Source organism: Schistocerca gregaria, chromosome 4, assembly GCF_023897955.1.
Source record: "Schistocerca gregaria isolate iqSchGreg1 chromosome 4, iqSchGreg1.2, whole genome shotgun sequence".
NCBI lineage: Eukaryota > Metazoa > Arthropoda > Insecta > Orthoptera > Acrididae > Schistocerca > Schistocerca gregaria.
This window is the reverse complement of record NC_064923.1, coordinates 250,953,985-250,981,645: the sequence shown is the minus strand read 5'-3', so window position 1 is coordinate 250,981,645 and position 27,661 is coordinate 250,953,985. Positions and strand designations below refer to the sequence as shown.

The following is a 27,661-nucleotide window of genomic DNA, read 5'->3' as shown; positions in this document are numbered from 1 at the left end:
AGTGAAAATAGTTCCTCATTCGGATCTCCGTGCGGGAAATGCTCAGAAGAATGTCGTCATGAGAAAAGACAAAACTAGTATTTCACGGATCGGAAGGTGAAATGTTACATCCCTTAATCGGATAGGTAGACCACAAAATATAAGGAGAGAAATGGAAAGGTTGAAGTTAGGTATAGTGGGGATGAACAGGACTTATGGTCAGGTCAGTAAAGCGGTATAAAAAATAAAATAGTGGTAATACAGGAGTAGGTCTAATAATGAATAAGAAAATGGGAATGCGGGTAAGTTACTACTTGCAGCATAGTGAACGCATCACCGCCGAGACAGACACAAAACCAAGGCCAACCCCATTAGTGCAAGTTTATATGCAAACTACGTGACGAAGAGACTGGAAGAATTTGTGATGAGATTAAAGAAATTATTCAGCTATTTAAGGGGCAGGAAAATTGATTGTGGTTGTGAATTCCTTGGTAGGAAGAGAAGGACAAGGATAAAGAACAGCAAAATATGAGTTATAGGAAAGGAATAAAAGAAGAAGCCATCAGGTGAAATTTAGTACAGAGCATAATTTAATCATCACTAACACATGGCTTAAGAATCATGAAAGAAGGCTGTACCCAAACATAGGAAAGCTTCACATTGATTATACAATGTTAATACTGAAATTTTGGAATCAGATTTTTAAAATACAACGCATTTGCAGGGACAGGTATGGACTCTGAACATAATTTATCCTTTATGAACTGTGGATTAAAACTGAGGAATTTAGAAAAAGGTAGGAAATTAAGGTGAGGGAGACCTGGTAAGTTGAAAGAACCATAGGCTGTTGAGCGTTTCAAAGGAAATATTAGACAAAGATTGACTGAATAGAGGGGAAATAATACAGCAGAAGATGAATGGGTAGCTATCAGAGATGAAGTAGTGAGGACAGAAGGATCAAAGAGGTACAAAGCAAGGCATAATAGAAATATGTGCACATCAGAGATATTGACTTTAATTACTGAAAGGAGAAAATTTTAAAAATTCGGAAGTGAAGTGAGCAAAAGGGAATACAGATGTCTAAAAAGACGACAATGACAGAGAGCGCAAAATGGCTATGATACAATGAGAAGAGTTTAACAAAGCGCCGAAAGACTGATTGGAAACAAGACCCGGGAGTAGACGACATTGCCTCAGATCTTCCAACAGCCTTGGGAGAGTCAGCCATAACTAAATTATTCCAGCTAGTACGCCAAATGAGAGAGGGGAAAGACCCCCAGACTTCAACAAGACTGTAATTATTTCAGTTCCAAAGAGGGTAGGTGCTGACAGGTATGAATAATAATCAACTTTCAGTTCAGTAAGTCATCGTTCCAAAATGCCGACACCTATTAGTTACAGTAGAATGGAAACCTGGTAGAAGACTATAGATTCCGGATAAATGTTGGAATACTTGAGACAATGCTGACCCTACGACTTACCTTAAAAGGTAGGTTAGAGAAAGGCAAATGACGATCTTGATTGGAATATCCTCTTTGAGATTCTGAAAGCAACAGGGATGAAATACAGGGAATAAAAAGTTATTTATAGCGTGTAAAGAAACCACATGCACTTATAGGAGTCTAAGGGCACGAAAGGGAATGAGTGGCTAAAAAGGGAGTGAGACAGGGTTGGACCCTGTCCCCGATTCTGTTCATTCTCTGTAGTGAGCAAGCAATAAAAGAAGCCAAAGAAATATTTGGAGAAGGTATTAAAGTTCAGGGACAAGAAATAAAAACTTCGGGGTTTGCCGATGACACTGTAATCCTGTTACAGACAGTAAAGGACTTTAAAGTGCAGCTGAATGGAATGGACAGTGTCTTGGAGGAAGGACACAATATGAACATTATCAAATGCAAAAGAACTGCAAATAAAATGTAGTCGACTTAAATCAGGCGATACATAGGGAGTTAGATTAGACAGATGATATTAAAGGTATATTTGCTATTTTGAGCAGCAAAATAACTGACGATGGTCGAAGTAGAGAGAATACAGGTAAACCAAGAGAAGACAGATTAATGGAGGGAGGTTGTAAAATATTTCATGAAATTAGCGGAAAGATCACTCGTGTAGTTCGAAAGCGCTACTAGTAGTCGATGTAGCACAGACTGTGCGTAGGCAGTCGAAAAGAATAGGGTGCAATGGTCGAGCAACTCATCAATCGCCACACATTTCTGTAGTCGATGCTAAGCAGCGCTTGAAGAAGTGTTAAGGTCCGAAGCCACTGGACAGTGGAAGAATGGAAACGAGCGATTTATGTATCTCCTTATGAAGACGGTCTGCAGCACTGTGAACTGCGTGCAGCAGACAGACAGTTCGGAGACCATTATTGTATCAGCAAGCCAATGCAACCTGTCATAAATGACAATGATTTGTGGACAATATTATTCCTGAAACAGACCGATTTAACTAGAATCGCGGCCTGAACTCATTGCAACACCTTTGCGATAAGCTAGGACGTCCATTTCGCACCAGACCGCAGCATCCAACATCAGTATCCTTTCGGGTTTCGGAACTTGAGAAAGAACAGTCCGACATTCCTCCACAGACTTCAGACACCTCAATGAAAGTGTCTCCAGCGAGTTGACGCCAAGGTGAAGGGTGGATTCAAATGGTTAAAATGGCTCTGAGCACTATGGGACTTAGAAGTCCCCTAGAACTTAGAACTACTTAAACCTAACTAACCTAAGGACATCACACACATCCATGCCCGAAGCAGCATTCGAACCTGCGACCGCTCGGACACCTCGGCCGGCTAAAGGGTGGACACGTCCCATTTTAACGTCCGCTAGTAGGTGTCCGGACACTTCCGATCAGATAGTGAACTTACTCCACGACGTCGGCGAAGAACTTGGTGATCAAAAATCGTACGTCATGGGAGTGCCTACTTTCCCTGTTACACAGCAAATACGAACATTTCTTTCGCCATCAAACTCCCAGCGGGACTTCTAATGATCGACCATTGAACTACCAGTATATTGATTCTCATCAACCGGTAGAAACACAGGTGCAGCTATTCCTACTTACCGACAAATTAATCTGGAAGCCTTCGATCTCTGACCAGTCCTCGCATTCCTTTCTTTCAGAGGTCGGCGCCAGCAGCTTCCCCTGCTCTGACACTTACGCCGGTTCTGAGGCGTTCTCGGAGTCTGAGACGAAAGCTCTCAGTGACTACATCCTGGCCAACGCCAACCGCATCAAACTTTACCTCACATTCCACAGCTACGGACCCGTAAGTAACAGATACAGCATTGTCTAATTAACTCATAAAAGCTTAAATGATATTGCTGTGCATTAGTTGCCAACTAAGTGCATTTGACCACCCATTCCTATAGATAGTTGCACATTAACATATTATCCAGGAAAATGGGCATTACTACGAAATGAACTTAAAAAATTAAATTACGTTAATTTCGCTGTATTGTTAAATAGCGAGAAATACTATTACTTATCTTGATTATTGTTGAACAGACTGACGTTGTCATACTGGTTTATATGCAGTGGCTATATTTTACTTCTCATTTTTTTTAACTGATGCTAAAACTAATATGGCGTATCATAAAGTTGTAAGTTAAATAATGATTCAACTCTAACAGCTTGCACATAGTAATGCACAGCTTTTATTCTGTTGTTGTTACGTCACAGTTCATCACAGTTTACAGCGTTACCACCTCTAAAGCGATACCGATCACCTCAAAAGTGTTGTTACAAACTGACATCAGGGTACATGCCATCTCAGCTCTCTTAGTTTGAATAAATCCTGCACTTAAACAAATTTCCGGTACACCGTTACCCTCTACGTTATTTTACTTCACAAATTTCCTTTTTTGTTTCTTGTAATTTATGTAGTCTAATGATGGGTTTCCAATGTAACAAATAGATTCGCGTTTGCACTACGCTCAGCGACAGGCTTCAACTGTTAAGAATTTACATACAGGGCTCAAATTTTTAAAACTACTTTTGACGTGCCCTGATATATCTTTAACTAATAATTTTTTTCAATATTAGTAAAATACAAAAAGGGCCAATTTCCTACAATAAATCGTGTTAACTTATTAGAGTTCGCTGACAAAACATAAAGAAAAACATGTTGCCCCAAAAATTGCACTATGAGTAATAGACGTGTTTTGCTATTCAGGAAAATAACTGACGATGGCCGAAGTATAGAGTGAATCAAATGCAGGCAGGCAAGGGCAAGAAAGCCAGAACTCGCACTCTGAGGGATCCGTACAAACGTAATTATGTATAGACAGTTCATCGAGATTCTCGACGACATTTGCCTGTCATCGACATTAATCCCTTCAAGATATCAGTCCTGATATTTCCAACACTTTCGAGAATGTTTTAACTTTAAGTTACTTCGGATAACAAATAACAAAATGAATAATTTTTCGTATAGTGTGATTACAAAGTAATAGTTTTAGGATTTTTTCCTTATGTGAAACTTTGCTACTCTCCAAATTTCATGAGTATAGGTCAACGGGAAGTGAATTACGTGTTTCGATGGGTAAGTTTGCCAGTATCAAAATATGTGACGCAGATGGGTAAGTTTGCCAGTATCAAAATATGTCACGCAGATGGCAGTATCTTCATATTGCACTGAATGAAAAGCTTACATTTATTTCTCAGAGAAGGGACAATAGACCTGAGTATGTGACATAAATTTCAAACTGGTACTCCCGTACATTCCGAAGAAAAAGGGTTTTAGCAGTAGGGCAGACAGGCAGGCAGAGAGGCGAAAGTGTGTTCTATTTTTATCGATTCAGGCACGGAATCCTAAAAAGTTATATTTTAATGTCTACTACAAATAAGGACAACATAGAAAAGATCAGAGCCATTAGGGCCCTTGTGGAGGCACGTAAAACGTCGTTTTCCCCTCGATACATTTGCGAGTGGAACACCAGTAGCGGTACAAGATACCTTCTGCCAACCCTCATACTGTGGTTTGCAGAGTATGGATGTCGCTGTAGATGTAGAAATATAAATGTCAAAGAGTATTTTCTGTATTTGTTTGTCTGGAGTGTAGTCTTGTACAGAAGTGCAATGTGGACCATCAACAGTTCAGACACGAAGAGAGTGGAATAAAAAGAAACTACCTGGTCCCAGAGACCTTTTAAAGTTACGAACATCTCTGATGTATACAGGGTGAATCACCTAAACCTTTTTCACGGAATGGATTGGTAGTCAGGGGCTCGTATTGTTACCCAATCAATAAATTGTAACAATACTTAAAAAGTGTATTATTTGTGTTGACATACACTTTTTTAAATGGAACAATACCTACACTTTTTAAGTGGAACAACACCTATTGACGTTAACATACAAACCTGGACGAATCAGAATGTCAGAGGTGTTTATTTCAGGACTCCAGTGTGAGTCGTTTACGAGAAATCGTATTTTGAAAATTCCCATAGCAGCTCTTGTACAATACCTGTGGTAGCAGACACTAAAGAACAATACAAGTGTACATACTAGTTATGAGGATTCTGACCAGTAACGAGACAAGTGACCATCAAAGGCTGTGCTCAGAATGCCCGCCGGCACCGGTCTGGTATGGAACCAGTCTGGTATGGAACGAATGCTGCACACGTGCCAGTATTTCAGCGGAGATGTCCGAGCAGGCTGTACCAATACGTCGTTGCATAGCCTTGGGTGTGGGTGCTACGTCCTTATAGATGCGTCTTTCAGCTTTCCTTAGTAAAGTCTGCAGTCGTCAAATCCGGAGAACGAGTTGGCCAAGGTACAGGTACTCTGCTTCCAATCCAACGACATGGAAACAATTTGTGAAGACATTCTGCACTAATTCGTGCGCCATGCACTGGACAGAGATCATGTTGGTACCACACTTTCTTCCAAGTCTGCAGAGAAACGCCTTCTAGCATCCGTGGAAGGATGTAATACTTGTGGGCGTTCAGTGTTCCATACATGAAACACAAACCTCTAAGCTGATGCTTCACTATGCCGCACCACTCGTTTACAACCCATGGACGCTGACGTTCCACCAACGGGGATTGTCCACAGACCAATAGCGCATGTTTCGATGGTTTACGTGGATATAATCAGTAAATGTGGCACACATTTGGAGTATTCTGTCTGAATGCCCATGTACGGAAGTTAACACGATTTTCGATGGGGAGAGACATGATAGGAATGGAACCTATGCCGATGGAGAAAGTGTAGAACACTTGCTTGACTAATGCCACTTGCTCGTGCGGTTTAGAGGGAGCTAACGTGCGGATCAACTGCAACAAAACAAGAAAATTAATTTAATCTCTTCTGTCGTCACTTGCTTCCTTCTGTTACTTTGTCTACGTGTTGCATTACCATTTTCATGAAACTGGTTGAAGGGGATGATAAATTATTGCCGAAATGGCTGGCGTCTATTGGGATATCTCATCTCCTACATCGGACAAGAAATTACTCCATATACCACGAGCATGTCGGCCGTTTCTGCACTGGTAAATCCCATCGTCCACTCACGAACTGCTGCTTGGACTGTCACACGCTAACGACTAGAAATCCGCAGTGCACTCAAAGAACACACAAGCAGATTGTAAGCAAATATAACAACATTGTACCCAGCAACTATGCCGGGTGAATGGTACAAACAAGCGTCGGTGTGGAAACTTTTCAAAATACGGTATCTCGTAAAGAGAATCTTGCAACAAATACCACTAACATTCTAATTTACCCTACAATTAATTTTTTAAAGTTAATGGGCATTGTTAAATTTAAAAGTATGTCTGTACAAAAAATAGACTTTCTAAGTATTGACACAATCCTTTTCTTGGCTAACAATACGAGCTCTTGACTACTAATTCAATCTATGAAAACAGCACATCTACTGTACTTTCCATTTCCACCAAGTTTGTGGTGCAAGTTTCAGGTGATTCATCCTATGTATACAGATAGAAGTGATGGATAAATATTTGCAAGAAGGCCGAGATTCGAGCCGGGGTCTCCTGCTCAAATTGTCATTCATACCAATCGGTATAGCCCCTAAACTCAAAGAACATTGTAAAATTCGCCAACTGTATCTGAATAGCACTGGGCGAGCCTTGGTATAAAGTTACATTCGTCACTGCAGCCTTCACATGTACATCAGAGATGTTTGAGACTTGGAAAGGACTCCGAAATCACAGTTTCATTTAATTAAGGCATCTACGTCTGGGTTTCAGGCAGGTTCCTGCATTTTATTCGATGCTCCAGTGGCATTCCAGTACAGCTGAAGAGCCTCTGCAACACTGTTTGAATTTAGGGGGAATACCAAGTGGACTGAAGCGTTAATGGGAATTTGGATTTAGGGGAGAGACGTGCTAAGGCAATTCGCGCAGTATTGCAAAGACACAGCACCTCCAAATCTCCTATACCATCCGCAAACTAATTTCCAGAAACCCATTGTCGTCCCTCTGATCCCCAACCATGGTACACTGTTGCAGCTTCACAAAAAACATGCCTCCATTCCTACTCCTACACCATCACAACCCAACTTCAGCCAACTCCCTCTCCGAGACAATGATAACCGCCATGGTATTTATCCCTCCTACCACTCTTAACTTTTCCCCATCCATCCCACTGCAGATAGAGGCCACTGTCTCCTATTTCCTCTCCATTAATACCTCCCCATGTACTACACTACTCTTCATCCTCTGTCTTTACCACTGCTTGTCTTCCCCCTATCGGCCATTCCGTATTTTCCCTACTTAATATATTCATTCTCTTTACTCAAACCCCTAAAACCTATGGAATGTATTTTCTCCTGCGGCAAGACTTCTCTCACCCACTGCAGAGGTCCATCAGAATTTAAGTGAAAGCTCATTTCTTCAGTCTTTATCAAAAGAATTTCAATTTTCTATGATGTCTTCTTAAAATGGACACATTTTCGTTTTTCAGCTTTCTGTTTTTAGTTTTTGATTTAAAGTAGATAAACAGCCACAAATCTTATTTCTCTTACTATATTTTTTAATTCGCTTGACTTAAGAGCGGACTGAAAGCCGACCACCTTCCACGTGGGGCAAGGGGGAATGAAATAGCGAAGGAAAAGAGAAGTTATTATGTTTAATGTCAGTCTGTGCACACATAATATGTATATTCTCGATGTTGCATTGACTGCCAGGACTCTGAAATAACGTACTTCTTCACATAGACTTCAGTATCGAGAATATTTTTGTAATTTCCTTCGAATGGAAGAGAGATTTTTTCGAAGCTCCTCACCATCATTGTAAAAGATATTTGCGTGGAAGATACGAACATGATCCAATCCATAAATCAGAGATAGGAAGACATATTTTACAGAAAGTCTCATAATAGCAAAAACGTCCTGTATGTAACTTGTGCTTACTTTCAGACGTAGACTGTCAGTCACGTTAAGATTTCTGGCCACTGGGGAAACATTCCAGTTGTTGGCCTTGTAGCAAATACATTATTTGTAATAAATAACCTATACATTTGAGATAGTACTTCTATGAATCAAGAAGAAAGACCGAGAACCTTTTAGAAAATGAAAAGTGAAAAAATTGTAAGGCGGTGCATGGGAACATGCTAGTTTTCTATTCGTAACTCTGCACTCTCGACCCTAACTTCTGCGTTACAGCCCAACGTAGCAACAAGGCCTACTTACGATGGTTGGAACTTTAGTAATGGCAACTATTTATTTACAGCTCGTGCAAAATAGATACGTGTTTCATAGTTTTACTTACCTCCCAAATAGTCATCAGCATTGTGTATAACCCGCTACCAGCGATGTGGAAGTCATAGGATACACTTAACGGTGCCAGTTGTGTTGAGAGTTCGGGCGGCGCGGTCTATTGCCCAACGAATTTGTAGCAGTTCTGAAGCGAATGCCGTGAAGTGTCTCCTTCAGTTTAGAAATCAAAGTCACGAGGGCTTAAGTCAGGGGAGTGCAGTAGGTGGTATAGCACTTAGCAGCCACATCAGTCAAACAAATCAGTAACAGTTTGCACTGTACGTGCTTGAACATTGTCCTGCAAAATGATGGTCAGGTTCTGCAGAAAGTGTCATCACTTTTGCCTCTGAGCTGGTCGTAGGTTGTGTTCCAAAAATGAACAGCATAGAGACAGAAGTGACGACACTTTCCACAGGACCTGACCATCGTTTTACTGGATGGTGTGTGGATGTAAGCGATTATTGATTTGTTCGACTGATCGGGCTGCTAAGTGCTATAACATCTACCGCACTTCCCTGACTTAAACCCTCGTGAGTTCAACTCGATTTCTAAACTGAAGGAAACACTTCACGGCATTCGCTTCAGAACTGCTACAAAATCGTCGGAAAATAGAACGCGCCGCTCGAACTCTCAACACAACTGACACTGCTAAGAGTATCCTACAACTTCCACATCGCTGGCAACGGGTTATACACAATACTGGTGACTATGAAGGTCAGTAAAACTTTGAAACACGTGTCTATTTTGCAGGAGCAGTAAATAAATAGTTGCCACTATTAAAGTTCCACCCCTCGTCAGGTGGCTTGCGGAGTATGGATGTAGATGTAGATGTAGATATGTATAATACACATTCTAAAGACTGTGTCCACATATGTCATTATTTGATGTTTAATATGCAGACCGTATCAAAAAAGACGCGTTTTTCGATGATGTTAATTATGCCATAGAAGTTAATTGGTATACTTTTGTAAGGCTCAAGTGTAATACTAAAAACTTCAACCACCCATGCGGAGTTTCCCATCACTTTATTATAACAAATCGTAGTTAAAACGGCGCGTTTCCGAGAGATCCTCAGTTTGTAGATGCTTTGAAGTAATTTACATTCACGCTACACACTGTATGAGAAAGAGAATCCATCAAATACGATGTTTAGCACCATACAATGTCGCGGCTCCGATATTCTCCCTATAACGTAAAATGATGTCGCATCTCACTGGCCACGTTCCTCTCCGCGAGGCAAAAATCTGACGAGCCAGATTTTTTATTTCACTCTGCGCAGTATCATGGAATCTGGAATGCGGCGCTGTCACGTCACCAGCTCCTCGTCCACGTGCGTATTTACGTCTCGTGAGACGACGGCTTAACACATAAACGATGAAGGTAAACGTGGGATTTACTGTATTATACGTCATCATAAAGTAGTCTCATGTCAGAAATTAACCTGCTCTTACACCACAACACCAAAGGCAATGTGGTGTCAATTAACAGTTCACAGTTCCTGATGATGAAGCCTCGTATATGTAAGCTCACAGTAATCTCCTCAAAAAATCTGACGTGATAAGTACCTTTATTCTTGAAACGTTTTTCTTGTTGTCAACAATTTTTCTGAGTAATACACTACTGCCATTAAAATTGCTACATCAAGAAGATGACATGCTACAGACACGAAGTTTAACAGACAGGAAGAAGATGCTGTGGTGTGTAAATGATTACCTTTTCAGAGCATTCACACAAGGTTGGCGCCGGTGGTGACACCTACAGCGTGCTGACACGAGGAAAGTTTCCAACCGATTTCTCATACACAAACAGCAGTTTACGGGCGTTACCTGGTGAAACGTTGTTGTGATGGCTCGTGTGAGGAAAAGAAATGCGTACCATCACGTTTCCGACTTTGATAAAGGTCGGATTGTAGCCTATCGCGAATTCGGTTTATCGTATCGCGATATTGCTGCTCGCGTTGGTCGAGATCCAATGACTGTTAGCGGAATATGGAATCGGTGGGTTCAGGAGGCTAATACGGAACGACGCCGTGCTGATCCCCACGGCCTCGTATCACTAGCAGTCTAGATGACAGGCATCTTATCCGCATGGCTGTAACGGATTGTGCAGCCACGTCTCGATCCCTGAATCAACTGATGGGGACGTTTGCAAGACAACAACCATCTGCACCAAGAGTTCGACGACGTTTGCAGCAGCATGGACTATCAGCTCGGAGACTATGGTTGCGGTTACCGTCGACGCTGCTTCACAGACTGGAGCGCTTGCGATGGTGTACTCGACCACGTACCTGGGTGCACGAATGGCAAAACGTCATTTCTTCGGATGAATCCAGGTTCTCTTTCCAGCATCATGATGGTCGCATCCGTGTATTGCGACGTCGCGGTGAACGCACATTGGAAGCGTGTATTCGTCATCGCCATACTGGCGTATCACCCTGCGTGATGGTACGGGGTGCCATTAGTTACACGTCTCGGTCACCTCTTGGTCGCACTGACGGCACATTGAACTGTGGACGTTACATTTCAGATGTGTTACGACCCGCGGCTCTACCCTTCATTCTATCCCTGCGAAAACCTACATTTCAGCAGGATAATGCACGACCGCATGTTGCAGGTCCTGTATGGGCCTTTCTGCATACAGAAAATGTTCGACTGCTGCCCTGGCCAGCACATTCTCCAGATCTCTCACCAACTGAAAACGTCTGGTCAATGGTGGCTCGTCACAATACGCCAGTCACTACTCTTGATGAACTGTGGTATCGTGTTGAAACTGCATGAGCAGCTGTACCTGTAAACGCTACCCAATCTTTGTTTGACTCAATGCCCAGGCGTATTAAGGCACTTATTTAAGCCAGAGATGGTTACTCTGGGTACTGGTTTCTCAGGATCTATGCACCCAAATTGCGTGAAAATGTAATTACATGTCAGTTCTAGTATAATATATTTGTACAATGAATACCCGTTTATCATCTGCATTTCCACTTGGTGTAGCAATTTTAATGGTCAGTAGTGTAGATTGTAGATAAGAACTGACTTATATGGTAAAAACGAAATACGCCAGTCACTACTCTTGATGAACTGTGGTATCGTGTTGAGCTGCATGAGCAGCTGTACCTGTACACGCTACCCAATCTTTGTTTGACTCAATGCCCAGACGTATTAAGGCCGTTATTAAAGCCAGAGGTGGTTATTCTGGGTACTTATTTCTCAGGATCTATGCACCCAAATTGCGTGAAAATGTAATCACATGTCAGTTCTATATGGTAAAAACGAAGTATCAAATGTGGTCGCTGGCAACATTTGGTGAATACCAATATGTTGCTGAACAATTTTTACTTTCTGAACAGTATCATGTTCTATTACCAGTTCATTAATTCAGTATTATGTGAATAACATGTCTGTAATCTCTTTCCAGTACTTGCTCTACCCGTGGGGTTACACTAGCGAACTGCCTGACGACTGGGAGACTCTGGTAACGTCTTTTATTATACTTACCTCTTTCCCTGCATGCTTTTTCATATTGATTGTGTAGTAGTATTGGCTCAACGGCAGAAATTATCCCACATTTCTAATCTATTCTGGCTGTGTCTTACAACAGGACGCCTTGGCACGCCAAGCAGATGCCGCCCAGCAAGCTGCAGGGGGCCCTAGCTACGCCATCGGAAGCTCTACAAACGTCTTGTGTAAGTAATGTTGCGTTTTCAGTTGACCTCATGAAACGAAAGTTTTACTTGAGAATTTTTTAAGCTGTTTGTAGCATCAGAATATAGCCATCGGGTTTATGTTTCAGACAGTTTCCACCTTGCTCCGAATTTCAACTTTAGTCTCTGAATCTTCGGAAGTACACTGAATATGAGTTTGTGATTCAGTTTCTTGTCTGTTTATTGCAAAGAAAATCGTTCATCCCTCTTTTAATTATCTACTTTATTATTATTACTACTTTGAATTTGCTTGCTGCATGTATCGAACTTTGGTTAGGAATTCACCAAAACCTGATGAACAAACTTAAGTAAGTTGTGTCTTTAATTTTTCACGATTTATAACACACGATCTACTACTATTAACACTTGTAGCATAGCTGCCTTACACAGAGAAGCTGAAGTAGTGGAATATTTAAAGGTCACGAATACTAATTCATATGAACATTAATAATATCCGCACGCAACAATCTTAGGTGGGTGCAATTAAATTGCTTATTACGCCCAATTACCCTTCACAATGGATTCTGTCACTGTCAAATAAAGTAGCTGTGAAAGCCTTAATACAATTACCAACCGTGTTAATCTCCTTGTCGCAAAAGTCTCTCTTGGTCGACTTTCAACCCTTACACTTCTATATGTCGTGTTAAAGCAGACTGCTAAATGTCTAACACGCTTCTGGAATATAATTTCGTAGTCTTTCGTGGCCGGATTCAATATCCATAAAAATTAGTCTGGGTACCAGAGCGCGTCGTGATGTAAAATGATGAGGCATCAGTTATATTAGTGTGTACTGCTACTGCAATACAGCTATCTTCATTTCTGCGCCACAATTCCTTAAAATGGCGTAAATAAGATTCATTTTCCGACTGCGTGTCAGAATTGCAGAAGGAAGCAGCTGTTGTTTTTTTGTGGATTGCAATTTAACACGGTGCGTTATTGTCCTGTTTTGACCATTAAGAGCGAGTGAGCTGCTTTTATAGGGTGGTGCTACTCACACGACGTCTGGTGGTGGCTAGGAGGGACCAGTACGTCGAATAATATGGTTGCCAGGCTCAAAAACAGAAAAGCCAGACTTTGTGGTGTACTTAGCCATATCTTTAGCCCTAAAAGGCGGACTACCTATTTTAAACAGAAATAGTCCATTAGATATTCAAAGTCATTTATTAATGACCAATTACAGTCAATGTTTTGCGAGATAGACATTAGATGTGCTTAAGCTAAAAACATAATCAGTAAACAGCCTTATAATTTGGCAATTATGATAGCTACTTAGTGCTCAGTCTTCTTAATTGCTAGTTCGGCTCACGAAGAAGAACATAGATTACATTTTTAGCACTAGTATTGGTTGATACAATTATATATACTCATGGTGTATGTCCTTATTCCTCCGTATACTTATTCCGAGACTAAGTCAGCAGTTTGGAAAGGGCCTCAGTTGTGCATCCTCTACTTCATCGCTGAAAGGCCGAACAGAAGCAAGACAAGGCGGAGTTTCAAATATTTGGCAGAGCTTGACCGTAAAAATCTGGACGTGACAGTGTATAGCCGACCTGATGACAGTGGTTTGCGAAGCGCTCAACTGCGTGGCTATCAGCGCCTGTACAAATCTGCAATCCTTGCACTGTCCAATCTCGCCACTTTCTCAGATGGTGGTGAAATGATGAGGACAACATAAACACCCAGTTCTCGTGCGGAAAAAAAATCACAACCGACCAGGAATCGAAGTCAGGTTCTCGTGATGCAGAGGCAGCAATACTAGGCACTTATTTATCGGAACCTTCCAGGCGCACAAAGGGAAGGGTGGGGGCAAAGTGGGGAGAGGTCTCAACCAGAGGCATGGCCACCATGTACCGTTCCCACCCTACAGGGACCAAGGAAAGCGTAGGGAACGTGGAGTGGAGGTTTATTTATTTATTTTCCTTTTCGTTCTTTTTTTTTATTTATTTTTTGTCATTAATACCACCCCCTATCAGGAAACCGTCGTCACGAAATGAGGAGGGCGCAGAAAGACGTCAGACTAATTGAGACTATCAACGTATAGTTTTTCCGAGAATAACATTCTCATGACCAGTGAATATATCGGTTCGAAGTGTGGGAGAGGCGGGGATCAACTCCTCATGACAGGATCACTCCAGCTCTGGAGTGGGTTAAGGGAGACACTGAAAATGAAACTGGGGAAAAATTATCTGTAACTGAACAACGGCGTTCATTAAAGAACTGCCGAATGTCAAGGATACTTTCCACGCCATCAGCAAACAAGCAGTGTGCAGCGGATCCACAAATCCACTTCACAGAGTTCGACGTCGTACGTGAAATTAGGGACAACATCTGTCACACCAAGAACTAGACGTCTCTCGCCTTCTGCACACCAGGCGGGGTACTTGTCCGTGTTACGCAGTGGCGGTTTTCGAACCGGGGATAGCCACTAGATCAGGAGCTGCGGACATGTGGCAACCCTACTTTCCCTGCAGCCGCGTGTGACGGACCAACCCCGTGAGCGCCTCTGCCAGCCAAGACGATGGCAGGCTGTGTCCATCCTCGCGATTCATGTTGTGGGCGGTCTGCCCATTTTCCATCTTTTACACGTTAAAAAAGCATCTTCATCAACCAGGTAGAGTTAAGAACAATGGAATAATTACCGTTAGTTCAAGTTACTAAACTTACAACGTTTCAATGCACTATTGTTTAATTTCTGCTATTAAGAAGCGTCGAAGGAAAAATCAATGGGACTGGAATATAAGTTGAAGTTTTCGCAAAGTAGATCTTTTGCCCATTCGAAGAAGGACTAAAAGCTCCACCTCTCCACCTCTAACATCCAACAGTATTATAAATTCTTTTAAGTAATTATTGGGCTAGGGCTGAAGACAGTACTCCCATCGGGCAGATCGTTCGCCGGGCACAAGTCTTTCGATTTGACACCACTTCGACACCTTGGGCGTCGATTTTGATGAAATGATGATGAGTAGTACAACACAACACCCACTCCCTGAGCGGGGAAAATCTCCGACCCAGCCGGGAATCGAACCCGGGCTCTAAAGATTGACATTCTGTCGCGCTGACCATTCAGCTACCGGAGGCGGACATTCAACTAGTAATATCACATAACTTGCTGAAGGCTGCTTACAATTGGGACTGAAATGCTGTTTTTATATTAGGGTGAGTCTGCTCCTATATGATAAATGCATACAGTCTCTGATCAAAAGTATCGATAGAGAATGCGGAACAGATGACTAGACATCACGAGATGACTTTATAAAAGAAGGCGATAAGTATCGTGCTATCAGTAGAGGAGGAGTAACAACAGAATGGATCGGACTTCGACCGTGACGTACTTGCGTAACAAACCCAGGAGGAACATTTCAGCACTTCTACAGCTGCGCGACTGTTGGTAACGTGGTTGTGAAATGGAAACGCGAAGTATCAACCGCAGGTAAACCTACGCCAGACGGACCTCATATGCTCTTGGACAGGGACCGTCGACCAATGCGGAGGGTACATGTAAAAAAATGCGTGAAATCAGCTCAAGGGCTCAGAGTTTCAACATTCTAATGGGAGTCCAGCTGACACAATGTGCGTAGAGAGTTATACTCTAATAAGATAGAAGAAAATGACGCATCACGAAAACATTATGCAAATGGGACGGAAGTACCGTGTACAGACAGAAATGGTTACAGTTACAGAAAAATGGGTGATTTATTCAAGCGAAAGAGCTTCGTAAACTGAGTAAGTCAATAAAGCATTGGTCCACCTCTGGCAATTACACAAGCAGTTATTCAGCTTGGCATTGACTGATAAAGTTCCTTATGTCCCCCTGAAGGATATCGAGCAGATCTGTCCGATTTTGCCTTAGAACGTCAAAATACCGAGATGTTTTACCGCCCTGCCAAAATGCTCCAAACGTTGTCCATTGGGAGAGATCCGGCGGCATCGCTGCCCAAGGCAGGGTTTTAGCAAGCATGAAGACAAGCAGCAGAAACTCTCGTTGTGTGGGGGCGGTCATTATCTTGCTGAAATGTGAGACAGGCTTGGGTAGCCATGAAGGGCAACCAAACGAGGTGTAGAATGTCGTCGACGTACCGCTATGCTGTAAGTGTGCCTTGGATGACAACCAAAAGAGTCGTGATATGCCGCGCGGGATTAGCCGAGCGGTCTCAGGCGCTGCAGTCATGGACTGTGTGGCTGGTCCCGGCGGAGGTTCGAGTCATCCCTCGGGCATGGGTGTGTGTGTTTGTTTGTCCTTAGGATAATTTAGGTTAAGTAGTGTGTAATCTTAGAGACTGATGACCTTATCAGTAAACTCCCATAAGATTTCACACACATTTGAACATTTTTTGAGTCTTGCTATGAACAGAAATGGCACCCCAGCCAATCACGACTGGCTGTCGGATCATATGGCGGGCGACAGTCACATTTGTATCCCATTGCTGGTTGTCAGGGCTCAATTCGAAGCGGACCTCATCACTGAAAACAATTTTTTTCATCCCCTTCCAACAGTCATTGCCATCTGTAGGTGTATTAGTGCCGTGGATGCATTACAGAAATTCTTTGGATAAAATAGCTCTAGCAGATCAACACTGTTCTTTCATCTCAACCCTTCGCATCCCCATTTCAGCCTTATAGGTGCAACAGCTGTTTTGATCGTCTGCATTGCTAATTCCAAAAGAAAAAAAAGACGTAATTACTCGTATGTGTACCCAGTTCGACAAATATTTCTCCAAGTTTTTTATTTTAGTTTCAATAGGAACACACGCACATATAACTATGCAACCTACATTACGCTGAACAAGCAATAATTTAGTGTTAATACCTAAGAGAAGATTCGAAACTGTATGGGACTAGTCTTATGTATATTCAGTATTTTAGAAGACGACTCCCCAAGAACTGCGAGACATACTGGAAATATACACACATCAGTGAATAGAGCACCTCACTAAGTTTTTAACCTACTGTCCCGCTGTTCAGTATCGGCTATGTTTCTAACGTGGCAGACATCAATACGTCGCTGACATGAATTGCCAAAGAAGGCTCATCAGCACACTGCAGTAGATATGTGTTCACAGATATTTCTGTCGAGAGATGTGAACTAATTCGGGGCAACATCATAAAGAGAAAAATATGTGAACATGTTCTAACATTCCTACCCCTACTGCAACTACTCCATGGTGTGTATTACAGATCGAAGCTTGGAGAGCTGCTGCATCCAATGATACGTGTCATTTTTTTGTATGTCTTGTAGTTGAGTAGTTGTCTTCCGAAATCGTGGAGGTACTTATGAATAACTCTGTATACTATAGATTTCTCAAAAGAAATCAGAACAATATATGAAGAAAAGCTTTTCAGTTTGGACTTCGACATGTATAATCTATATTATTATAAAAATTATACACAACTGACTCCTTCTAGACAGTTAAAAAAAGTGGGCGAAATGAAATGTATTATTTTCTTATTAAATGCATGGATTGGTAGGTTAAAATATTCAGCATTGCTAGGTATTTATTTAGTGCTGTGTCTGAGACTTATCAAACGTAGAACTTATGTTTTACTCACAAAGCATCTTTGTACACAACGTTTGAGGTAGTATGATTCTGGACTTAAGCGAAGAGCTTGTTTGCTACACTACCCATATAGAGGTGGGCGTGCGAAAAGCGACTGAAACTAAGGTTCACGACTGCAATACGCATAGCCTAGCCTTCTGCTTTGTCTATGGTCATGGCATAACATAAGCTCACCGGGAATTGTACACGTTGAAAGCGAAATGATAAATTGTTAGGAATAAGCGGGATATAGCGTGTAAAAACTCCCTCGCCTGCGCTGCTTCCCGTCCAAATTTCCGCTTCTATAATGTTGCGTCGGAGAGAAGGAACTTTAAGCCTCTGTTAGTGAACGTTCTCAGGAGCGAGATAATGCGTGACGCTCTTGATTAGAGTCAAGTCACGCCCTGTTTTCAGAAGGAGTTTCCAAAGAGCGATGTTCTTAACGTTCTCGAGCAGCAGAAAGTCTCACCTCATGATCTTCATTTGATACTTCATATCGCGTAGTCCTCAGTCTTTTAGCCATTCTGATGTACTCAGAAAGACTCTACCGTTTTCCAGGCATTTTTATTCGTAAACAAAACTAAATCTAAATGTAACGAGCAGGCACCAGAATCACAAAGTGGACTTAGTAAATTAGTTTTTTTCTGGAAAAGAATACAAATAAAACCTATCGGCAGAAACAGAGAAATGTCACGTTTTAATATATAAAGCGAAATCAATAAATCCGTATATCGTAGCCAAGTAATTTCGTAAAGACAAGATTCCGGTTCTTAATACTGGGAGTATATCTGTTGGTGAGGTTAAAAAAAATGAGAAGGGGGATCCATTGGTTTTTTGGCGTACTACGAAACTAACGGCACCATCTGTTGGTTGTTTGGTGCACTGCGCCTTGATGGTTTAAGCTGAGAACGTAATTTTTAGATAAAACTTCAAATTATGAAATATTTTATTCCAGGTCCAGATTCTGATTAAATGAAGCCTACGTGTTGCCGCAAGCTACAGTCAAGTTGCATGTGAGAACCCCATGAAAATTCGTCTAGTTTTGTAGATTAGTGTGTTCTAACAGAAAAAAGAACACACTGAGACGACGTACTTAGATGAAACATTAGATAACGATATTTTCTTCGTCATCCTATTTTGATTAAATAAACCTTATACGTAGTCCTAAGCCATGTTCAAGCCACCGGTGAAAACCTCATGATAATTAGTCTAGTATTTTTTGAGATTGTTCAAATAGGCAAACAGACAGACATGACGGTTTTCCAGTTTTTTAGTAGTATAGCTATAGATGTAAAATATCTGCTTTGCAATTGCAAATGCACAGTGTTCCATGTTTGTTTTGTTTCTGAGTCACCACACTGTAGCTTACGTTGTTTCTGCAGACGCAGCGGCTGGCGGCAGTGATGACTGGACGAAGGGTGTCGGCGGAGTAGCCCTCTCCTACACCATCGAACTTCCCGGTGGCGGCAACCTGGGTTTCAATCCTCCAGCGTCAGACATCCTCAACTTGGTGACGCCATTCTTCGAAGCCGTGCGCGTCTTCGGTCAATATGTTGCTGACAACTATGGTTAAAAAGAACCTATACTCACCGATAATTTGTATATGTTTCATGTTTTTTCTGGAATAAAGAGAGATTTCTCTTTAGGTTTTCCGATTATTAATGCAACACTGAATAACAAACCTTTTAATGCATCAAAAATATCATGAACAGAAATACACATTTCTAAAAGCATAAAAAAATCTCGTAATCTGTATTTACACTTATCACTGAGCAGGTTACATTTAGATACATTATGCATTAGATTTAGCAACGAAGGCCTTTCGTCAGTCGTAGTATCTTAACGAAGATGGAGAATATTTCTGGTTTTCTGTTTTCCTTAACGCAAACATAAAGGAAGCAGTTAGAACTTATTACAGAATGCTGAAAAGTAAATCGGGAATACACATTACTGTCAGACCCATTTGTGGAGATGACGACAACCTGACTTAATTTCAAAAGAACTTCATTGAAAATTCTATATTTCTTATGTTAAACCTTTTTTCATTTGCAGGTCTATAGCTAGTAAAAGATTTATTCCTTTTTAAAATGGAAATTACATAGCTACAAAATAGTATAAGCCAACTACGAAACATATAGTAAAATTCTTCTTCAAAAAAAGAGTTTAACTGAAAAATTCCATTTTTGCAATTAATTTCCCCATTGTTTTAGAAGGAGAATATTATTTTCGGGTTTAGAGTTGATAAAGTATCTTTTACAGTTTTTTATTTTTAATTATTTATTTATTTTGCAAATAGAAGTTTCACAGCTACTGTTTATTAACAGCATATTTGTTGAACTTGTCTTTCCAAAACAACTGTTTTACCCAATAATAAGATCCTCCTTCAAAAATAATGGAGAAGATAATAAAAAGTGCTCCTGCCAAATTCTATTAAAACAAAAACATTCTGACTGAGGTTTCATGACCACAGAAGGAATAAAAATTATCTCTGAAGAAACTAACTGGCATGAATTTCCACATTAGTTATAACGACAAATGCACGTGCATTATTGATTAATTCTGTTCCAACGACACCAAATGAGATAGAGCGAAATTGTCTTAAACAGTTAATCTGTCACTCTTCAGTGATAAATGAAGATTTACCTGTATCGAAAATGTCAACGCAGCCAGCGATCACAAATTTAAGAAAGGAAATGTTTGCACTAGGAAGAGAGATCGTAACCAATTCACTTTATGGACTAAAACTCAAATGGTTGTTTCTGGGACAGCTTTTCGAAGATGGAATGTTATGTACGTAAATTAAGGAGATGAGCATTGCATATATTCCTGATTGCTTTTTTTTCGCAGCTTTCATCAATATCATTAAACGTAACTGAGAATATTCAACACATTTCGTTTCTGAGAGACCACATGCTATTTTGACATTCTGTAAAGCTAGTACGCCAGTAATATCAGTACAATGGTAACCGCTTGAATCGGGCTTCGATCGTGAAGCTAACAATGCACTGTTTTAAATAAGTCATACTGAAGTTCGGTCGACAGGACACGAATGGTCAAGAGACTTGTATCCGAAATAAACCGAGTTTTCTGGTCGACCTAGCAAAATCTTACTATAACTGCATAATAATACTCTACCACCACTGCTACAACATAGGCTATATTTCCATTCATGTATCGTGAAGCTTTATTACTTACATGAAAAATGCCGAAAAGCTACACTCTTATCTGCTCCCATGTAAGTGCAATGCATCCACTGTTTCAGCAAAACAAAAATTCTTTACTCATCTTTCCGCAGTGATTTTTTCAAAATATCTTGAAGTAATCTGGAAACCGAAAGGAAGATCCTTTCAATAATACAGTATACACTATACTGCAGTACAAAATCAGTTATAAGATGCATCTTGACATTTCTGAATAATTTTTAATTTTTCTTTGAATGTCTCACTTTTCAATCTGAGGATAACACAAAAATTATACATCATTGTCATATCCACTGTCTAATATAACAGTAGCAACACACCAGCTCTTTTTCGTTACCCAGAGTGATTGCAGCGCTCCAAGTGGAAAGGAAGTTACACTGTTGAGATCGGATAGATATTGTGAAAGTGAATCATAATTGCTTGTATTGATCTGTAGAATGGTTTTTACAAAAGGGGGCGTCTGTAGCGTAATGAATTGCAGCAACAACAACAACAAGACACCAAATTTGTCTTTCTTAGGTTTACTAACGATCTTAGGAGGCGTCAATTGCTACATCACACAACAGTTTATTGACTATTTTCTTGTAAGCTATAGACATTTACTGGGAAATGTCGTGTTCTCTAAGAACAAAAAAAACTGCTAGTAAAGTACAGAACTGCGCTGTGTATCTGCTCAAAACTGTGAGATTTTCTTCACTACAGTTTCAGTCAAATCTGTGAATTTGGCACATAGAAAACGTGTATGGAGTGCAATGCCTACATTGCTTAACGCAGCAGATGTTCTACAACTGTATCTGAAGGAAAAAATCACACTTACGTAATAATAATAGAATAAAAGCAATGAAACTGTTTCCCAACACAGAAGAAACAAATTCTACCATTCGTGCTGAATTTGAGCCACAAATGGCAAGAATCTATAACATATTCGTCTTTGAAGCAACAGTAATTACATTTACCAAAATCTTTATATATTAGAATGTCCAGTGAACTGTAAGACTGTGCGAAACATTAAGCTCCCTACAATGCTGTTACGTGTCAACGAAAGTGCATATCATGATAAGAAGACAACAAAAGAAATATATTATTTTCATGCATCAAATATGAGTTTATATTATTTTGTTTTAAGCGGAGTAAGCTATGATTACACACATATTCGAAAGTATTTCTTCATCGTTAAGTTATAACCTTATGTCACTGAATCAGAGACATTCGGCTGTCATCACATGTTTTTCATGATCATTCAAGTCTCTTGATTATTTACTAATGCTTGGAACGCAAAAATGTAATAAATATTTCTCTAATTAACTAGAAAAATAATTAAAAACAAATATTAATCTTCCGGCTGCTTTCTCACCGCTGGGGGCGTGAATGTCGCACGAACTGTGGGACAGTAATAATTTTCACTGCAGTGATTGACGCGGCTGTGTATGTTAGACTGTGGTCATAACTGAAAACCAAAGAACGTTGTTGAGTTTTATAACGTTGCAGATACTGCACAAGTAACCTGTCGCTGACTCTCTTGCCTCTCTTTCTAGTTTCCATCATTCAGGGTCAGTTGATGTTAGTGTCGTTTTGTTGGGCCGTAGAGATCGGTATGATACAAACAGAAACGAATGATTAAATTTCTCTCACATAAAACCTGCCGAGCTTATAAAATAAAACATTTAATTTAAATTATAATTTCTTTTGTGTGTTGAAATAATATCTGCGACTCTTATTGAAAAATACAGGCAGATTAATATCGAAACTCGATGCATGTGTTAACTCTTAATTGACAGAGCTTTCCCTTGTCCTGAATGGGCAGGAGTCGATAGACGTCAGAAGGATTCGGCCGGCACTGATGTGGTTTTTGGCTGCAGCCAACATCGTCTTGCGTGAGGTAGCCATTGTCGTCTGCTTCGTTACTGTCGTACACTTAAGTGTTCTCAGTGTTTTTATTGTGCAATACGTGATTAAAATAAGTGATGCTGATTTCCTGGGACTTCTTGAAAGTCACCTACAATGTCTACCGGTAGGTCTACTATTAGAAAAAAATCATTGTTATTGATCGGTGCTCGTAAAATTTACGTTGCTTGCGATTGAATGCTGCAAATCGGAAAGGGAATGGAAATAATTACTTAACCTCTGCTACAGATCTTTCCTGAGAGCTCCACATACATAGGACAAAGCAAGCATATCATTGGGAGATTCGAACAGTTTCAAGGAGTCGTCCTGCCGAATCATCTAAAACGCCTAGATAAAAAGACGAATTTCCATTTGAGATAGTTTGTTCGAGGTCGCTTTGAAGCAGCCCTCACAACGTTTTTGTGATGCCTCGTGTAAGGAGGAGAAATGCGTACCACTTTGTTATTGACTTTGATAAAGGTCGGATTGGAGCCTATCGCGATTGCGGTTTATCGTTTTGCGTTGTTGCTCCTCGCGTTGGTCAACATCCAATGGCTGTTAGTAGAATATGGAATCGGTGGGTTCATTAGGGTAATAGGGAATGCCGTGCTGGATCCCAACGGCCTCTTATCACTAGCAGCCGACATGACAAGCATCTTATCCGCATGGCTGTAACGGATCGTGCAGCCACTTCTCGATCCCTGATTCAACAGATGGAGACGTTTACAAGACAACAACCATCTGCTCGAACAGTTCGACGACGTTTGCAGCAGCATGGAATATCAGCTCGGAGACCAGGGCTACGGTTACCTTTTACGCTGCATCAGAGGAGCGCCTGCGATGACGTACTCAACGACGAACCTGGGTGTACGAATGGCAAAACGTCATTTTTTCGGATGAATCTAGGTTCTGTTTACGGCATCATGATGGTCGCTTCTTTGTTTGGCGACTTCGCGGTGAACGCACATTGGAAGCGTGTGTTCGTCATCGCCATACTGGCGTATCACCCGGCGTGATGGTATGGGGTGCCATTGGTTACACGTTTCGGTTACCTCTTGTTCGCATTTACGGCACTTTGAACAATGGACGTTACGTTTCATATGTGTTACGGCCCGTGACTCTATTCTTCTTTCGATCCCTGCAAAATCCTACATTTCAGCAGGATAATACACGACCGAATGTTGCAGGTCCTGTACGAGCCTTTCTGGATACAGAAAATGTTCGACTGCTGCCTGGCCAGCACATTCTCCAGATCTCTCACCAATTGAAATCGTCTCGTCAATGGTGCCCGAGCAACTGGCTCGTCACAATACTACTCTTGAAGAACTGTGGTATCGTGTTGAAGCTGCATGGGCAGCTGTACCTGTACACGCCATCCAAGTTCTGTTTGACTCATTGCCCAGGCGTATCAACGCCGTTGTTATGGCCAGAGGTGGTTGTTCTGGGTACTGATTTCTTAGGATCTATGCACCCAGACTGCGTGATAATGTAATCACATGTCAGTTCTAGTATAATATATTTGTGCAATGGATACCCGTTTATCATCCGCATTTCTTCTTGGAGTAGCAATTTTAATGTCCAGTAGTGTATATACACTCATGGAAATTGAAATAAGAACACCGTGAATTCATTGTCCCAGGAAGGGGAAACTTTATTGACACATTCCTGGGGTCAGATACAACACATGATCACACTGACAGAACCACAGGCACATAGACACAGGCAACAGAGCATGCACAATGTCGGCACTAGTACAGTGTATATCCACCTTTCGCAGCAATGCAGGCTGCTATTCTCCCATGGAGACGATCGTAGAGATGCTGGATGTAGTCCTGTGGAACGGCTTGCCATGCTATTTCCACCTGGCGCCTCAGTTGGACCAGCGTTCGTGCTGGACGTGCAGACCACGTAAGACGACGCTTCATCCAGTCCCAAACATGCACAATGGGAGACAGATCCGGAGATCTTGCTGGCCAGGGTAGTTGACTTACACCTTCTAGAGCACGTTGGGTGGCACGGGATACATGCGGACGTGCATTGTCCTGTTGGAACAGCAAGTTCCCTTGCCGGTCTAGGAATGGTAGAACGATGGGTTCGATGACAGTTTGGATGTACCGTGCACTATTCAGTGTCCCCTTGACGATCACCAGAGGTGTACGGCCAGTGTAGGAGATCGCTCCCCACACCACAATGCCGGGTGTTGGCCCTGTGTGCCTCGGTCGTATGCAGTCCTGATTGTGGTGCTCACCTGCACGGCGCCAAACACGCATACGACCATCATTGGCACCAAGGCAGAAGCGACTTTCATCGCTGAAGACGACACGTCTCCATTCGTCCCTCCATTCACGCCTGTCGCGAAACCACTGGAGGCGGGCTGCACGATGTTGGGGCGTGAGCGGAAGACGGCCTAACGATGTGCGGGACCGTAGCCCAGCTTCATGGAGACGCTTACGAATGGTCCTCGCCGATACCCCAGGAGCAACAGTGTCCCTAATTTGCTGGGAAGTGGCGGTGCGGTCCCCTACGGCACTGCGTAGGATCCTACGGTCTTGGCGTGCATCCGTGCGTCGCTGCGGTCCGGTCCCAGGTCGACGGGCACGTGCACCTTCCGCCGACTACTGGCGACAACATCGATGTACTGTGGAGACCTCACGCCCCACGTGTTGAGCAATTCGGCGGTACGTCCACCCGGCCTCCCGCATGCCCACTATATGCCCTCGCTCAAAGTCCGTCAACTGCACATACGGTTCACGTCCACGCTGTCGCGGCATGCTACCAGTGTTAAAGACTGCGATGGAGCTCCGTATGCCACGGCAAACTGGCTGACACTGATGGCGGCGGTGCACAAATGCTGCGCAGCTAAGTGATCATTGCTTGTACAGCCCTCTCGCAGTGTCCAGAGCAAGTGTTGAGCAATTCTGCGATACGTCCACCCGGCCTCCCGCATGCCCACTATACGCCCTCGCTCAAAGTCCGTCAACTGCACATACGGTTCACGTCCACGCTGTCGCGGCATGCTACCAGTGTTAAAGACTGCGATGGAGCTCCGTATGCCACGGCAAACTGGCTGACACTGATGGCGGCGGTGCACAAATGCTGCGCAGCTAAGTGATCATTGCTTGTACAGCCCTCTCGCAGTGTCCGGAGCAAGTATGGTGGGTCTGACACACCGGTGTCAATGTGTTTTTTTTTTTCCATTTCCAGGAGTGTATATCTATTGACCAGTTTGGTAGGTATGATTCCGCAAATGCAGTTTTGTGTTAAGAAACAAATACTTCACCACCTTCATTAACTTCCTGCATTCGAGGATCCACCATTTTAATGGCGTTGTGTACTGTACTTAGTACCTCATTTTCATTAACATCAATTTGTTCCTTTTTTATAGTTAGATTTATGGTTCTGTTATACCAAACAATTATTTGTGAAAGAAAATACATCCATGTGTATGATCAATGAAGATAAAAATGCACCCAAAATAGGTTTTTACCATTCTGCTCAAATCTGCCATTAAATTTTCCTTCATCTGGGAGAATGTTGAGTACTGGCTTATTCCAAACTCCTCCTGCATAGTATTGATATATCTATAACTCACCATTATGATCAGTTCTAAGGTTTGAAGAATATCAGGTAATACCCATCTACAGCGATTGTTCAGATATTCGTGAAAGATCTATATTTTCACAGGTAAGGCCTAGAAAAATTTTGGATACGTTTCAATGATTATTAAAATACATTTCTAACTTGTATTTCCTTGTGAATATTGCCTCATATCTATAAGATCTCTTTGCCGCAAAACATCCAAACCTTGTCTTATAACGCAGCTACACAGGAATGTTTGGATTGCAGGTTTGTGGACCTCTTGAACTACAGTCACCATAATTATTCAGAAATGCGTCTTTCTTGATGCTCTGAAATTATTAATATGATTCCATTCATGGGAACTATATTCTTGGTGGTGGCTGATACCATGAGCAGCTGTAACCGTTCTGTTATTTCCTTGGGATCGTCATAATATATATAATGCAGACATCGAGTGTCTATCTTTTTATATTGAAATTCGACAGCAATGCGGTGCGGTGCTACGCCTATCAGATAAAACAAGTTTAATCATAATTTTGTATTTCCTGTTGGTTTTTGAGCTTTTTATTCATCCATCTGAGGCTTAGTTTCTTCTTAGTTTGTTCTCTTATGTAGTATTTCAACAATTCTTTGTATCTCTTTTGAAAAAAAAGGATGTTTCAAAAATGACCAGTATATTTGAAACGGCAATACAAACTAAACTAGCAGCGATAGGAATACACCGTTTGTTGCAATATGCTTGGGACAACAGTACATTTTCAGGCAGACAAACTTTCGAAATTACAGTAGTTACAATTGTCAACAACAGATGGCGCTGCGGTCTGGGAAACTCTATAGTACGATATTTTCCACATATCCACCATGTGTAGCAATAATATGGCGTAGTCTCTGAATGAAATTACCGGAAACCTTTGACAACGCGTCTGGCGGAATGGCTTCACATGCAGATGAGATGTACTGCTTCAGCTGTTCAATTGTTTCTGAATTCTGGCGGTACACCTGGTCTTTCAAGTGTCCCCACAGAAAGAAGTCACAGGGTTTCATGTCTGCCGAATAGGGA

The 27,661-nt window shown here is 41.7% G+C and overlaps 1 protein-coding gene across 1 annotated transcript in view; it reads left to right on the top strand.

The window, feature by feature from the left end:
- LOC126268059 (carboxypeptidase B-like) overlaps positions 1–19,583 on the top strand; it is a 62,294-nt gene extending 42,711 nt beyond the window's left edge. The window contains exons 6-9 of the mRNA XM_049973493.1: positions 3,105–3,250; positions 12,119–12,175; positions 12,302–12,386; positions 19,321–19,583. Of these exons, the coding sequence (XP_049829450.1) occupies positions 3,105–3,250; positions 12,119–12,175; positions 12,302–12,386; positions 19,321–19,511 (479 nt within the window). The 3' untranslated portion in view covers positions 19,512–19,583. The remainder of the gene's footprint in view (positions 1–3,104; positions 3,251–12,118; positions 12,176–12,301; positions 12,387–19,320) is intronic.
- Positions 19,584–27,661: the final 8,078 nt, after the last annotated feature.